The sequence below is a fragment of the Lottia gigantea genome, assembly GCF_000327385.1.
Source record: "Lottia gigantea unplaced genomic scaffold LOTGIsca_4, whole genome shotgun sequence".
Taxonomy (NCBI): domain Eukaryota; kingdom Metazoa; phylum Mollusca; class Gastropoda; family Lottiidae; genus Lottia; species Lottia gigantea.
Genome location: NW_008709379.1, coordinates 4,583,181 through 4,597,880, shown reverse-complemented (window position 1 = coordinate 4,597,880; position 14,700 = coordinate 4,583,181). Strand labels below are relative to the sequence as shown.

At 30.5% G+C, this 14,700-nt stretch overlaps 3 protein-coding genes across 3 annotated transcripts; 2 read left to right on the top strand and 1 right to left on the bottom strand.

Annotated features, from left to right (window-relative positions):
* Positions 1-371: 371 nt before the first annotated feature.
* LOTGIDRAFT_228830 (hypothetical protein) lies at positions 372-4,046 on the top strand (the record flags this gene model as incomplete). Its single annotated transcript, XM_009059842.1, has 9 exons — positions 372-509; positions 1,025-1,157; positions 1,327-1,500; positions 1,879-2,082; positions 2,207-2,310; positions 2,582-2,808; positions 3,029-3,195; positions 3,533-3,611; positions 3,792-4,046. The coding sequence occupies 9 exons, from the start codon at positions 372-374 to the stop codon at positions 4,042-4,044; spliced, it is 1,479 nt and encodes a 492-aa protein (XP_009058090.1).
* A 580-nt stretch (positions 4,047-4,626) lies between these two features.
* LOTGIDRAFT_209731 (hypothetical protein) lies at positions 4,627-6,145 on the bottom strand. The gene is made up of 4 exons (XM_009059841.1): positions 6,024-6,145; positions 5,800-5,882; positions 5,352-5,424; positions 4,627-4,990 (listed from the first exon to the last, which is right to left on the bottom strand). The coding sequence occupies exons 1-4, from the start codon at positions 6,116-6,118 to the stop codon at positions 4,819-4,821; spliced, it is 423 nt and encodes a 140-aa protein (XP_009058089.1). The 5' UTR covers positions 6,119-6,145; the 3' UTR covers positions 4,627-4,818.
* A 427-nt stretch (positions 6,146-6,572) lies between these two features.
* LOTGIDRAFT_105309 (hypothetical protein) lies at positions 6,573-14,086 on the top strand (the record flags this gene model as incomplete). Its single annotated transcript, XM_009059840.1, has 14 exons — positions 6,573-6,672; positions 6,755-6,866; positions 7,235-7,286; positions 7,709-7,812; positions 8,137-8,243; positions 8,477-8,541; positions 8,954-9,055; positions 9,239-9,302; positions 9,582-9,679; positions 9,844-9,980; positions 10,141-10,226; positions 13,247-13,370; positions 13,588-13,730; positions 13,908-14,086. The coding sequence occupies 14 exons, from the start codon at positions 6,573-6,575 to the stop codon at positions 14,084-14,086; spliced, it is 1,473 nt and encodes a 490-aa protein (XP_009058088.1).
* Positions 14,087-14,700: the final 614 nt, after the last annotated feature.

Sequence of the window (14,700 nt, the reverse complement as noted above, 5' to 3'; positions counted from 1 at the left end):
GCCCATTAATTAGAAAAAAAGAAAATGAAATATAACCCAGTTGATATGAAACTGTTTGTGAATTAAGTAACAAATTACTCCAACTGTCTTCCATTGAGATATAGGTCTGTATCTAATTCACCTCAGAGAGGTTAGGCATGTAGGGTAGGCTATGACACAGACACTATCTCCTGTGGCTACAAGAAATGAGAAGGGAGCTTCTACTAGAAGTTCTACACTCTACTCAACTCTCAGACCTGTATTATGCTTAAAACTTGAAAAATCTGTTTCCACAGGCACAGGTATCTAGCATATTTGAAAATATTGTGTGTCTTTAATTCATCATTGTTATTATTTCAGCTGATCAGGCTACAATAAAATTATAGTTCAAAATGAGTGTTTATCTTGAGTTAAGTGTAATAGCTGTCATGGTAATACATATTCTAGTCTGTCCATATACTAAAGTTGAAGAAAGCTTTAATCTACAGGCTATACATGATGTAATTTATCATAATCTCGATATAGAACAGGTGAATATTCTATTTTATTATATATTACCTGTGCACTAGTGGACGATGCATTACAATAATTACGTTACATTTGGCTACACTAGCTGTATCATTTTGAACTGTCAGGTTTTCCCAATTTATATTATTTTGGGACTATCATCCTATAAATTAAAATATTAAATTGATCATATGTTCTAACATACTTTAGGCACATAATCATATTCATCTTTAAATGACATTTAGAAGTATAAAGAACATTATATAAATAAGAACACTATTATGTATATACTACTCCTTTCTTTAGTTTCTGCAACATTTCAATTCACATACAGGAATCTTTATCAAACAGTTATAGATTCAGCTTTTAGCCTTTTACTGTATACATACTTGTTCTGTTGTCTATCATTATTATTTTGTACTTGATAAAGATTCCTGTATGTGAATTGAAATGTTGCAGAAATTAAAGAAAGGAGTAGTATATCCATGATAGTGCTCTTAGATAATCACTGTTCCTTGATATTGTTTTTTTATTTCAGTATGATCATTTAGAGTTTCCTGGTGTTGTACCTAGAAGTTTTATAGGACCTGTTGTCATTGCCTTTCTCTCAATGCCTATGATTAGCTTATCACAGTTACTCAATCTAGACAAGATGGCTTCACAATATATTGGTAGGTTTAATTAATTAAAAGATCATTGTTAGCTCACTGTTAGCTATTTCTTTAAGTACAAATGGGGGACAAAACTTAGTCAGCCTCAATTCTTAGGCGTCTATGCATGCATTGGTTATTTACCAAGTTCTAATTTTTATTTAAAAGACTTTTTGAATTTATTTTACAGTAAGATTTTGGTTGGGATTAATGGTAGCTATAAGTTTTATATCATTTTCAAGATCAGTGGGTACAAACTTTGGTAAAGAAGTTAAAACATGGTTAATAATAACATGTCTCACACAGTTTCATTTCATGTTTTATATGTCTCGACCACTACCAAATATATTCGCTCTTGTTCTAGGTAATGTTATATTGAAATTAAAGTCAAGCAATAATATTTCAGTGTTCTGTAATTTTTTGTTCCATGGATATTAAGGCAATTTGAAACTGAATAAGAATTGTAATTCAGCTTTAAATTGTTTGAGAACACATTAGATAAATGTAATTTATGATTTTCTTCCCAGATGCTTAGATTTGTCATTCATTACCATCTTGAATGATCCAAGATGGCTAGCTGGACTCATTTCATGTCTATTTCGTTGATGGGTCAACTAGTTGTATTTGGTTCATGAATTGCTATACAAATAATACATGATGTTTTTCTCTGTGGGGGTTGTTCTTACAATATAAATCTTGAGCCTTATTGAATTCTGTTCAAGCAGTTGTTTATTTTTTTTAGTATTGTTTGCCCTGTCTATGGTGTTAAGTGAAGATTTTGTCAGGTATATATGGTTATCTGGAGCAGCAGTTATAATTTATAGGACAGAATTAGTCTTATTACTGGGTCCTTTATTAGTGTTTGGTTTGTTGAAACAGAAACCTTCATACCAAATGTTACAGTATTATATTTTACATGGAATTTTAGCTGCAATATCTTTATTAGGTGAGTATGGGTTTGTTTATTCAAGAAAGTTTGAATTGTAATTTAAGGCGATTGTTCAGATAGAAAAGACTGCAATTTTAAGACTTTGTTTGCAGAACATTAGGGTCTGTTGTTTATATTTCAGCTTTAACAATAATAGTAGATTCAGTATTCTGGAAGAGGTGGTTATGGCCAGAAGGAGAAGTTTGGTGGTATAATATTGTTTTAAATAAAAGTTCCAATTGGGGTGTATCCTTTAAATTTGATTCTATTCATTTGAAACTTCTTGCTTGGCTTTTGGAAGAGACATTTTCCAAGCAACTATGAATATTTTAGTTTGTTTGTGGTGTTGCAGACATTGATAATATATTCAAGATCAGAGTAAAGACACCAGAGCAAGTATCAACTGATGAAAAAGAAACAAAGTCTTAAGTTGTTTTTCAAGTAAAAAATAAACACATTGTATTTCTTGAATAATGCAATATTCACAAAATGTTTAATTTTCTTAACTTTAGTGTAGACAGAACCATTTTTCTGGTATTTCTACAGTGCTCTTGTTCGTGCTATATCATTTAGTATTGTATTGTTACCAATAGGTGTCTACATAGACAGAAGAATAATACCATTACTTTCATCAGCTGTTATATTTATCATATTATTTTCATTTTTACCACATAAAGAATTGAGGTTTATAATCTACACTTTTCCTGTGGTGAACTTAGCCATTGCCAGTGCACTAAAATATTTGTAAGTATAGTAATTTGAATTTGATATTTCATGAAAAGTAGTGAAAATTGAATGTCATTAGTAATGTTTTTAAGGATTATTGCTATATTTTCTTTTGATGCAAATTCAAAATTGTTTACTGCTTGCTCATGCACATTTTGCTAAAAACAAAAAATTTTATTCAAAGGTTACCATATGATGTATTGTCAAAGCTTTCTACGATATTTTGTAAATATTTCAGATGGATAAATCGTAATAAATCAATCAAGCGGTATTTATCATGTTTGATTGGTAGTGGTTTATTAGCTGGTAATTTATTGTCTACGGCAGGATTTTTATATATCTCACATCATAACTACCCTGGTGGTCAGGCCATACAGATATTACATAGTTTAAACAACAGAACAGGTATTGTTATATTGTACTCCATATTTGGACTGAATATGCTAGAACCTAGCCACAACACCATATATAATATTATGTGAACATGTGTAACTGAATTCTTTTTCAAGCACGGGTCCATCAATTTGCTTGGTACTAATCTTTCTATGGAAATGTATCATGATGTTATTTATTTCTTGTACAAACAGGCACATTTTTCCCCTGCTCCAGAAAAAAACATCAGTGAAACCCTGGTTGTAATGGATGACAACATCTTTTATCTTTACTACTTTTTTCTGTTTTTTTTATTTAAGAAGAAAAAATAAAATTTTTGTTTATTTGTATTATAATATTGTATTTGTAGATTTTGTTGATGTTCATATTGATGTGTATTCAGCACAAACTGGTATCTCTAGATTTACACAGCTCCATTCACATTGGAGGTATGTTTTACTAATTGTGTATGAATTAATTCTAAATTAAAGAATAAAGGGTTGTTTTATTATTCTATTGATGGAGTGAGAACTGCACCTGAATTTGGATGGTAGCGAGATAATAGGTAATCAACTCCTATTACCTTTATATTGGTTTTAGATGAGTGTGTATGTTTGTTTTCTTTGTAGGTATGATAAAACAGAAGATATATCTCCAAATGGACAGGAAATTCAGAAATTCACACATCTCTTATTGGAAGCTACACTTGCAAATTTTAGTGACAGTGAACTTTATACACACTCACATGAACTACAAGCCACCATTCCTGGTTTTACAGGAATATCATTAAATCCAAAAAATATGCCACCTGTAAAATTAAAGTTTGAACCAAAAATATGGATTCTGAAGAAAAAGTTTCTCTCAAGAATAAAAAACATGTAAACAGAAAGAGATGTGTTTTTTTTTATCCATTTTTATATGCCAACATCTCTCTATGTGGACGTATATTGTCGGCACCCCTGTCCGTCAGTCGGTCGGTCAAAATTTGCTTGTAAACGCTCTAAAAACTAGATTTTTGATGGAATGAAATGAAATTCAGTTTGTCTAGACATGTTCATAAAACAAAGATCAAGTTCGAATTTGAGCTATTTTTGACGGTTAGAAGCAGAGTTATTGCCCTTGTCCCTAAATCTTGAATATTTACCACCCGCATGCCATGGTGGGCGTATATGGCTATGGTCCACTATCTTCTCTTCTAGGTTTGGTCTCTAGTCTTAGAGACTGAACTACACAGAAAACCAGGTGACATTTTAATAGATTGAAGCAAGCTTTCTGTACAGTTATATCATTAATAGCAACAAACTTTGCTACCTTGTATCGACAGGTCAGATGTGTTGGTCTGTTTACTATTAGTTTAAATGCGAAAGCTGACTATATGATATTCATGGGGCTGTATTAACAATCTAATAAAATACATTTTGTCAGGATATGAATAATCATATTGTGTGATAAAAAAAATCCAAAATACTAAGATATCTTTATATTACCAACTAATAATTGGTGAAACAAAGTTTATAATATAAATTCACTATTATTCACAAATCACAAATTATGAAGTTTATTTCTTACAGTCTCAGTTTCAGTTCCATGAATACAGCATCCCAGGACCAATCCTCAAATCAATAAATTTTAGAGAATTCTAATCTGTAATAAGATTTAAGATTGATTTGGAGACCAAGACTGAATTTTAGGTTTAACAGTGCTGTATGGTACGTAGGCTTTAGATGTTGCCGTTCGATTTTCATAGTAGTCTGCCATCCATTTAGCTCTTGGTGGGGCTCCATCCCCTACTGGTGGTACATCAGAAATATATTGTAGCCATCTATGCCTGGAAAATATAAATGATTAACCTTAAAGACATTTTGTACTGAAATCTGAGAATTAGTGGAAAGATATGTTCACATTAAGAGGCATGAATACAAATAGTCTACTATATTTTGAGACAATGTAGTTTAATTGGTAATAATTAACAGAATCATTAATTGTCCTTCAATTATTACCTTTCCATCAATGATATCTTTATAACCTAGGTATCTATTGCATGATAAGGGGTTTCTTGAGGTTGATGTATGCAAAAGATCCCTTCCTGAAACGAATATCTGATTCTCAAGGAATATCAGCTGATTAGCTAATCACATTCCAAATGAGAAGGTAAATGTTCCCCAGTGCAGTTAATTTTAACCACTTACCATTCTGGTGGTATCTGACTGGCATCATAATCTAAATGTTTCTCAGGACTGTAGATTGCCCATCTATTTCTACCTACAAGTGTGATAATAATAGGCAGTCAAAACTTTAGTATTAGATTGAAAATGCTATTTGTATCAATACCATGAATAGTAGTATTACCTTACCCATGCATCAAGCACAATAATATGCACATCTGAATCTGAATTTAAAACAAAGCCGACTTACTCAATTTTTAGCAACAAGTAGGTTTTATTTTTATCATAAAAATAAATTCTATGAATAAAGTAGACCGTGCATGTTTTTGGACCCAGATGAGCACAAATATCTTTTCTCTACCAAATAGCCTTCTGTACAGATATCATATCATACTTACTCATTAGGCCCAAGGAGTTGGCAAGGTATGTTATGTGATCGTTAAAAACAAACAATTTATGAATTAAAAATTACCGAAAAAATAGTAATTATTCTGGTAGTATTTGTTTCCAAACTTGTCTTCACCAACTAAATCTCCTGTCTTCATATCATCCGTTCTAGAAAAAATAAATAAAAAATATTTTAGAGGAAAATGAAGTCATAGACCTCAGCTCGTCCTATTTCTTAAGCATCTTGCGGCTTGAAGACGAGAAATCAGTAATAGGTTTGCAGGAGCACTGGGACATAATTCAACCTACTTGTACCAGACATAAATGGACTTCCCTAAACCACCATTATCTTTAATAATCTGCCGAAAGACATTCAATTTGTCCAAAATACCAGTTTTCGACATCTTGAAATGACCTCAGGCCAGTTCGCTTTATCGACAATACTGTCGAGGTTCAGACCACAACGTACATTTTCAGAAAACCAATTAAATCCTATTTTATCAACGATTATAAACTATAATTCATAATATTTTTATGCTAGTTTTATTTTTGAAATGACTGTATCGTTGAAATATTGAAGAAGGTAGCACTACTTGTACCAGAGAGTACATAATATCTGAATAAAACGAATGCACCAAGATGTCAATTCGTCCATATACCAACAATATACCGACAATATTGCAGTCAATGCGACCATCTTTACACAAACCACCAGGATCTATCTGATAATTTTCCAAGCAATTTAATTGATCTGTCGAAGATAGGGTCAGTGTTTTCGGACTATATTGATAAAACAGTAGTACAATAGACATTAAATACAGATAACATTTAGTATGTAATTGATAAGTAGGCTATAAAATGGCGAAGTTATTATCAATAGTTTTAATTATATTCATACAAAATCAAGCGACAACCTCCAAAAAACCTCACATTCTTTTTATTGTTGCTGATGACTTGGGTAAGCGTCTTCCTGTTTCCAGATTGTGTCTTTGTGTTGCTCTTTTAGCAAACACGTTTACTCGAATTACATTATATTTTAGGATGGAATGATATTGGTTTTAGAAATCTCGATATCTTAACACCTACCATAGATAAATTGGCTAGTCAAGGTGTTATTTTTAACTCATCATATGTTTTACCAGTATGTAGCCCGTAAGTTTATATTCGGCTTTATTTAAAGAATATTATTGCATGTTGCGTTAGCGTTCAAACAAGCTGATTTTGAAAAGTTATCTCAAAGGAAATTAACTGAATGCTGAAAATGATGACAGAATGGTAGATTTATTAGTAAAGGAAAAAAGTTTATACATCCATCATGGTCCTCTCACAAGGTCCCTATCAGGTAAAATTGTACATAACAATTAACATAATATGAAACATTAAATGCTTAATACAAACCAAATAACCACAGAATATCCCCCATAAAAAATAAGTCAACACATAAAATAATGTTTGACACCATTTACATTGCCAGAACTTTTAATTTGCAATTAATGTCGTTCACGAATATTATATTTTAGTTCAAGATCTGCCTTCCTGTCTGGTTACTATCCATTTAAAACGGGCTTCCAGGTAAATGATTAGGCTTAATATCATTTGCATAGGCCTACATGAAGCCTAATATAATTTTCAAGAGGCAGAATGATGCCGCCATCTATTCTTTGGAAGACGCTTATTGTTCTTGCGTGCAGCTCACTGACCTGAATGTCCACGGTTCAATCGTGGAATAAGTCCCGTTATACCTTCAGTTACCCAGCTCTTATTAGCTCACTTAGGTGCAAATCTAAGACGTAAAATTCAATTTCGTTTAATTTTAATTTCATACTGTTACCACCTTACCACATGTCATCCAAGTTCTTTGTTTTAATTGGCACAGTGAATATTCTCCTTCTCTAAGCCTGTATTGTTCTATTGTTGAAAATGGCAAAATATTTTACTACTGAAGATTTCCTTGAATAAAACTTGTGTTGATCCTGGGTTTCCAATTTTTGTAGCACTTTGTCTTGGGTGCGTATCAGAATGTATGTTTACCATTGGACCTTACTCTGTTACCCCAACAAATGAAGAAAGCTGGATATGCAACACATGCTGTTGGCAAGTAAGGGGTTCTTTTTTTTTTTTTATATAATTTCACTCTTAATATGATGTACGATAGCTTCTTACGACGTCGTGTTGTTATAATGATACATCAAATAGATAAATGCAATTAAATGCTACTTGACACCCACTAATAACCTGGGCCCGGGCCTGATTTAGAAACTGCTTTATTTAAACACGTATATAGTTTTTGTGTCAATATGTTGCAAAAGTTTGGATAGCTTTTCCATTTTCACCAATTTAGTTTTAATCGTTGACTACAAAAGTAACGTGGTAACCACAGAAGTACTGGTTCTGGTGTATTCACACTGATTGGTTATTGCAGGTGGCATCTAGGATTTTGTAACTGGAATTGTACACCGACATACAGAGGTTTTGATTCCTATTTGGGATATTATAATGCTGCTACAGATCATTATACTCATAAACTAGGTAATACATCGTAATCAATATGGGAAGTCTAATGGTAGTTGCGGTACATAATAGATCGAACAAAAGAAACAATCTCCATTAATTTAGATGGCAAATAAAAACTCAGTATGTAATGTAACTAAAATTGTAAATTTGCAGTTAACTCATGTATTAACATATGCAGATTTGAGATTGGAAAATCTGAAAAAAATATTTTAGAGAATAATTCATTGTTTCTACCTTTTAATTTACAGTGAATTACTATGATATGCACGACAATGAAAAACCAGCATGGAAATACTATGGACAATACGCAGGAGTAAGCAAAACTTTTCATTATAAATATTTATACAAATTACGCACTAACAATGCGGAGGACATCCGCGAATCCAATATATTTTATACTATACGAAACATCTAGTATCTCGTAGTTTTGAGTTTTGCTTATCAAGGAACATTTGGACAATTTTGCGCAGGTGGATGCAAAACATCACTACAAATCACGCTTTTGTTGTAACTGACTTTTGTTATCCCGTTGCCCATGTATGAATTAACTGAAAGAACTCGCGTCGATTGCATATTGATTTAATTCCACTAAATTTATTAAAAAGAACATAGACCACGAGCATTCTTTGAAAGATTTTTGTCTATTGACATCCCTTTCCTAGAGTCTCCTTAACTAATTGTATTGAGATGTTTTAATATACATATACTTCATTTTAATATTTCAGTATTTTTTCACCGATAGATCACTGGAAATAATCAGATCACATGATACAGATATACCACTGTTTCTTTATCTTCCTTTTCAAAATGTTCATGAACCAATTCAGGTAAGAATAATTGCTATAGTTGCTATTACGTTTGATTATTTCTATTTCATAAATGATTTCACTCGAATCATTCAATGACTTTTGGTCTAGCAATGCCAAGATACCAAACTGTATATCAATTGTATCATTTCTTGATTTTCAATAAAAAGTCGTTCTAAGAGCCTACTTGCGTTGAATATTCAGGTTCCAGAAGAATACGCCGATCTTTATCCTCATGTTGGTAATTATGGAAGGAAACATTTCTCAGGTAGGTGAAGTAACTAATATGATGGGAAATGATATGAAGCTTTACGTTTCATTGATAAAATAGGAGATAGAAACAGTAGGCTAAGTGTCAGAATGGACAATGAAAAGAAAATTTACGAGTAGAAGAAGAGGTTCTGATTTTGTTTTGTTTTTAAAACTAGCGAGAATTCATACAAAGGTGAGGGGGCCCAACATGGTCCACAATATTACACAACTATGTAAAGTAATAAAAAAAGAAAGTGGTAACGCCACTGAATTCATAACAATAACTTTTTTTTAGGAATGGTCAGCTTCCTAGATGAGTCCATCAAAAATATTACATATGCTTTGAGAGATAAAAACATGTTGAACGATACATTAATCTTATTTACAGCAGACGTAAGTACACTATTACTGAAAACCGTTACTGATACAGAGGTTTTATGAAGGTCACTTGATCTGAAATAGTTTTGTTCATGAAGTTACTGCAGCTGAAGTCATCAGTGCAAATTGTGCAAATATATAAATAAGTAAAGTTAAGGTAATGATACAAAGTTTTACAGAACGGTGCCGAACTGTTATATTATGGTAATAATTACCCACTACGTGGTGGTAAACATACATTATGGGAAGGTGGAACTCGAGCAACTGCTTTCATGACCGGCTATGGTTTACAACATACTGGTATTCATTATGATGGGTAATGTATAGATACATGTTTATAGAATATAAATAGGAAAGACATTTAAAAAAGTTTAAATTCCATTGATTCTTGAGTAATATATCATTCTTATTTTAATGCAAACCAAAACTTTCAGAAAGAAACATACCAACAATCAATACGGAATGTTTTATTTTAGTTTGATCCATGCTGTTGATTGGATGCCAACATTGATAGGAGCTGCTGGGGCAGAACAAGGTAGGTTGATATTTCATGTTCAGTCCAGTTTACAATTTAATCCATATTAGATAACCGTACACTATAAACCACATCTCCTGTAAATCAGCATCCCTCTAAACCGACAAGAATCAAGAAAAAAAAAACATCAATTAACCAGCGTTAATGAAATAAATTATATTTTACAGTACCTGGTATTGATGGTATAAATCAATAAGGTTCTATCATAATAAATTTATATTTTACAGTACCTGGTATTGATGGTATAAATCATTAAGGTTCTATCATAATAAATTTATATTTTACAGTACCTGGTATTGATGGTATAAAACATTAAGGTTCTATCATAATAAATTTATATTTTACAGTACCTGGTATTGATGGTATAAATTAATAAGGTTGTATCATAATAAATTCATATTTTACAGTACCTGGTATTGATGGTATAAATCATTAAGGTTCTATCATAATAAATTTATATTTTGCAGTACCTGGTATTGATGGTATAAATCATTAAGGTTCTATCATAATAAATTTATATTTTACAGTACTTGGTATTGATGGTATAAATCATTAAGTTTCTATAATAATAAATTTATATTTTACAGTACCTGGTATTGATGGTATAAATCAATAAGTTTCTATCATAATAAATTTATATTCTACAGTACCTGGTATTGATGGTATAAATCAATAAGGTTCTATCATAATAAATTTATATTCTACAGTACCTGGTATTGATGGTATAAATCATTAAGTTTCTATAATAATAAATTTATATTTTCCAGTACCTGGTATTGATGTAATAAATCAATAAGGTTCTATTATAATAAATTTATATTCTACAGTACCTGGTATTGATGGTATAAATCAACAAGGTTCTATCATAATAAATTTATATTTTACAGTACCTGGTATTGATGGTATAAATCAACAAGGTTCTATTATAATAAATTTATATTCTACAGTACCTGGTATTGATGGTATAAATCAACAAGGTTCTATTATGATAAATTTATATTTTACAGTACCTGTTATTGATGGTATAAATCAACAAGGTTCTATTATAATAAATTTATATTCTACAGTACCTGGTATTGATGGTATAAATCAACAAGGTTCTATTATGATAAATTTATATTTTACAGTACCTGGTATTGATGGTATAAATCAACAAGGTTCTATCATAATAAATTTATATTTTACGGTACCTGGTATTGATGGTATAAATCAACAAGGTTCTATCATAACAAATTTATATTTTACAGTACCTGTTATTGATGGTATTAATCAACAAGGTTCTATTATAATAAATTTACATTTTACAGTACCTGGTATTGATGGTATAAATCAACAAGGTTCTATAATAATAAATTTATATTTTACAGTACCTGTTATTGATGGTATAAATCAACAAGGTTCTATCATAATAAATTGATATTTTACAGTACCTGGTATTGATGGTATAAATCATTAAGTTTCTGTAATAATAAATTTATATTTTACAGTACCTGGTATTGATGGTATAAATCAACAAGGTTCTATAATAATAAATTTATATTTTACAGTACCTGGTATTGATGGTATAAATCATTAAGGTTCTATCATAATAAATTTATATTTTACAGTACCTGGTATTGATGGTATAAATCAATAAGGTTCTATAATAATAAATTTATATTCTACAGTACCTGGTATTGATGGTATAAATCAACAAGGTTCTATAATAATAAATTTATATTTTACAGTACCTGGTATTGATGGTATAAAACATTAAGGTTCTATAATAATAAATTTATATTCTACAGTACCTGGTATTGATGGTATAAATCAACAAGGTTCTATAATAATAAATTTATATTTTACAGTACCTGGTATTGATGGTATAAAACATTAAGGTTCTATAATAATAAATTTATATTCTACAGTACCTGGTATTGATGGTATAAATCAACAAGGTTCTATAATAATAAATTTATATTTTACAGTACCTGGTATTGATGGTATAAAACATTAAGGTTCTATAATAATAAATTTATATTTTACAGTACCTGGTATTGTTGGTATAAAACATTAAGGTTCTATAATAATAAATTTATATTCTACAGTACCTGGTATTGATGGTATAAATCAACAAGGTTCTATAATAATAAATTTATATTTTACAGTACCTGGTATTGATGGTATAAATCATTAAGGTTCTATCATAATAAATTTATATTTTACAGTACCTGGTATTGATGTAATAAATCAATAAGGTTCTATTATAATAAATTTATATTTTACAGTACCTGGTATTGATGGTATAAATTAATAAGGTTGTATCAGAATAAATTTATATTTTACAGTACTTGGTATTGATGTTATAAATTAATAAGGTTGTATCAGAATAAATTTATATTTTACAGTACTTGGTATTGATGTTATAAATTAATAAGGTTGTATCATAATAAATTTATATTTTACAGTACTTGGTATTGATGGTATAAATTAATAAGGTTGTATCAGAATAAATTTATATTTTACAGTACTTGGTATTGATGTTATAAATTAATAAGGTTGTATCAGAATAAATTTATATTTTACAGTACTTGGTATTGATGTTATAAATTAATAAGGTTGTATCATAATAAATTTATATTTTGCAGTACCTGGTATTGATGTTATAAATTAATAAGGTTGTATCATAATAAATTTATATTTTACAGTACCTGTTATTGATGGTATAAATCAACAAGGTTCTATAATAATAAATTTATATTTTACAGTACCTGGTATTGATGGTATAAATCAACAAGGTTCTATAATAATAAATTTATATTTTACAGTACCTGGTATTGATGTTATAAATTAATAAGGTTGTATCAGAATAAATTTATATTTTACAGTACCTGGTATTGATGGTATAAATTAATAAGGTTGTATCAGAATAAATTTATATTTTACAGTACCTGGTATTGATGTTATAAATTAATAAGGTTGTATCATAATAAATTTATATTTTGCAGTACCTGGTATTGATGTTATAAATTAATAAGGTTGTATCATAATAAATTTATATTTCACAGTACCTGGTATTGATGGTATAAATCAATGGGATTCTATCAGAATGAATCAACCTTCAAAAAGAACAGAATTTATTTATAACTTAGATGATTTCTTTATTCCTTCTCAGGGACAAGCTGCAATCAGGTAAACCCATCTTTGTTTTCATTTTTTGCTCTGTGGGGATATTTGACACCATATGTTTGGTAGTAAATGTCTGGTGATCATGGGACATTTGTGTCTTTCCATGTCGTCTATATTAGACATTGACAATGTACAGAAGCGATTCACTTCTGGATTCGAAGATCTTGTGCTTTAGAATAATATGATTGAAATATCAGAATATATCTTGTATCTTATCTAGAGATGGTGATTGGAAATTGATATTAGGTTATCCAGGTCTCTATGATGGTTGGTATAAACCAATGAATGATACTAAAGATACTCCACTGTATGATTTTATTTATACTCCTGGTGATAAACCAGCTAGACTCTTTAATATAAAAGGTAAGAATTCTTTCCCAACGATAGTGACGTACCTAATATGAAGGACCAACTTATACCAATTTGGAAATATATTTTTGCATATACATACCTCTATGGACAATCGAGGGATGCACTTTTATAGAAGCGGAAGTTCTTATACTGCAAGCATGCAAGCTAGTAAATTTCTTATATTTTCAGATGACCCCAATGAGTATAATGATGTGTCTAAAGAACAACCTGAAATTGTCCAGAAATTAACTGCCAAGATCAGTGAATACAGAAAATCAATGGTACCAGCACTCTATCCAAAGAGTGATCCTGAAGCCAATACTGTTGCGCGAAGAAATGGAGGAGTGTGGACCCCTGGTTGGTGTTAATATCATTATAATGTCATGAATAATAATAGTCCACATAATTCTTTGTCAAATTGGTTTTTTCTTTAAGCTGTTCATCATAATTCTATTGAAGGCGGAATGGCTTTTTATTCAATGTTCTTCATTGCTATTTCTTAATTCTTAATTTAAAATTCTTATCTCTTCATTTGCACGCTTAATGCAACATTTTTGTTGAGCGAGAATTGTTATTGAACATTTGTATTTGAACATAATTATGTTGGTAGAGTTTTGTGTTTGACGTTTTGCATTTGAACATATGTTGAGCTAGATTTGTATTTTATAACAATAAATTTCATGGAAGCTTTCAATATAGAAGGGATTGCAAAAGACTGTCCCATCTGTAGCACTCGAGGTCACCCTTTGGGACCGAAGAAGCAATGAGCTCACCTTTAAGAAAAATTAGGAAAAAAACTATCGCATGCTATATTTCAGGCACCAACCGTATTAATGTGTGAACAGGTTTTTTAACCCTTGTTTTAAAATATTGGACTGCTGCGCCTGTTTGCACCTTTCTGGTTTCAAATCGCTGGAGGCTTATGTTATTCTAGAGGAAAACACCACTTTAATATTCTGACCAAACCTTCAGTCGGACGAAC

Excerpts from the sequence above, each read along its gene's own strand:
- LOTGIDRAFT_209731 (XM_009059841.1), bottom strand. The coding sequence starts at position 6,118 with ATGTCGAAAACTGGTATTTTGGACAAATTGAATGTCTTTCGGCAGATT. Across the intron at positions 5,425-5,799 it reads GAATAATTACTATTTTTTCG|GTAGAAATAGATGGGCAATC; the intron begins GTAATTTTTAAT and ends TCACACTTGTAG. Across the intron at positions 4,991-5,351 it reads AGTCAGATACCACCAGAATG|GCATAGATGGCTACAATATA; the intron begins GTAAGTGGTTAA and ends TATATTTTCCAG.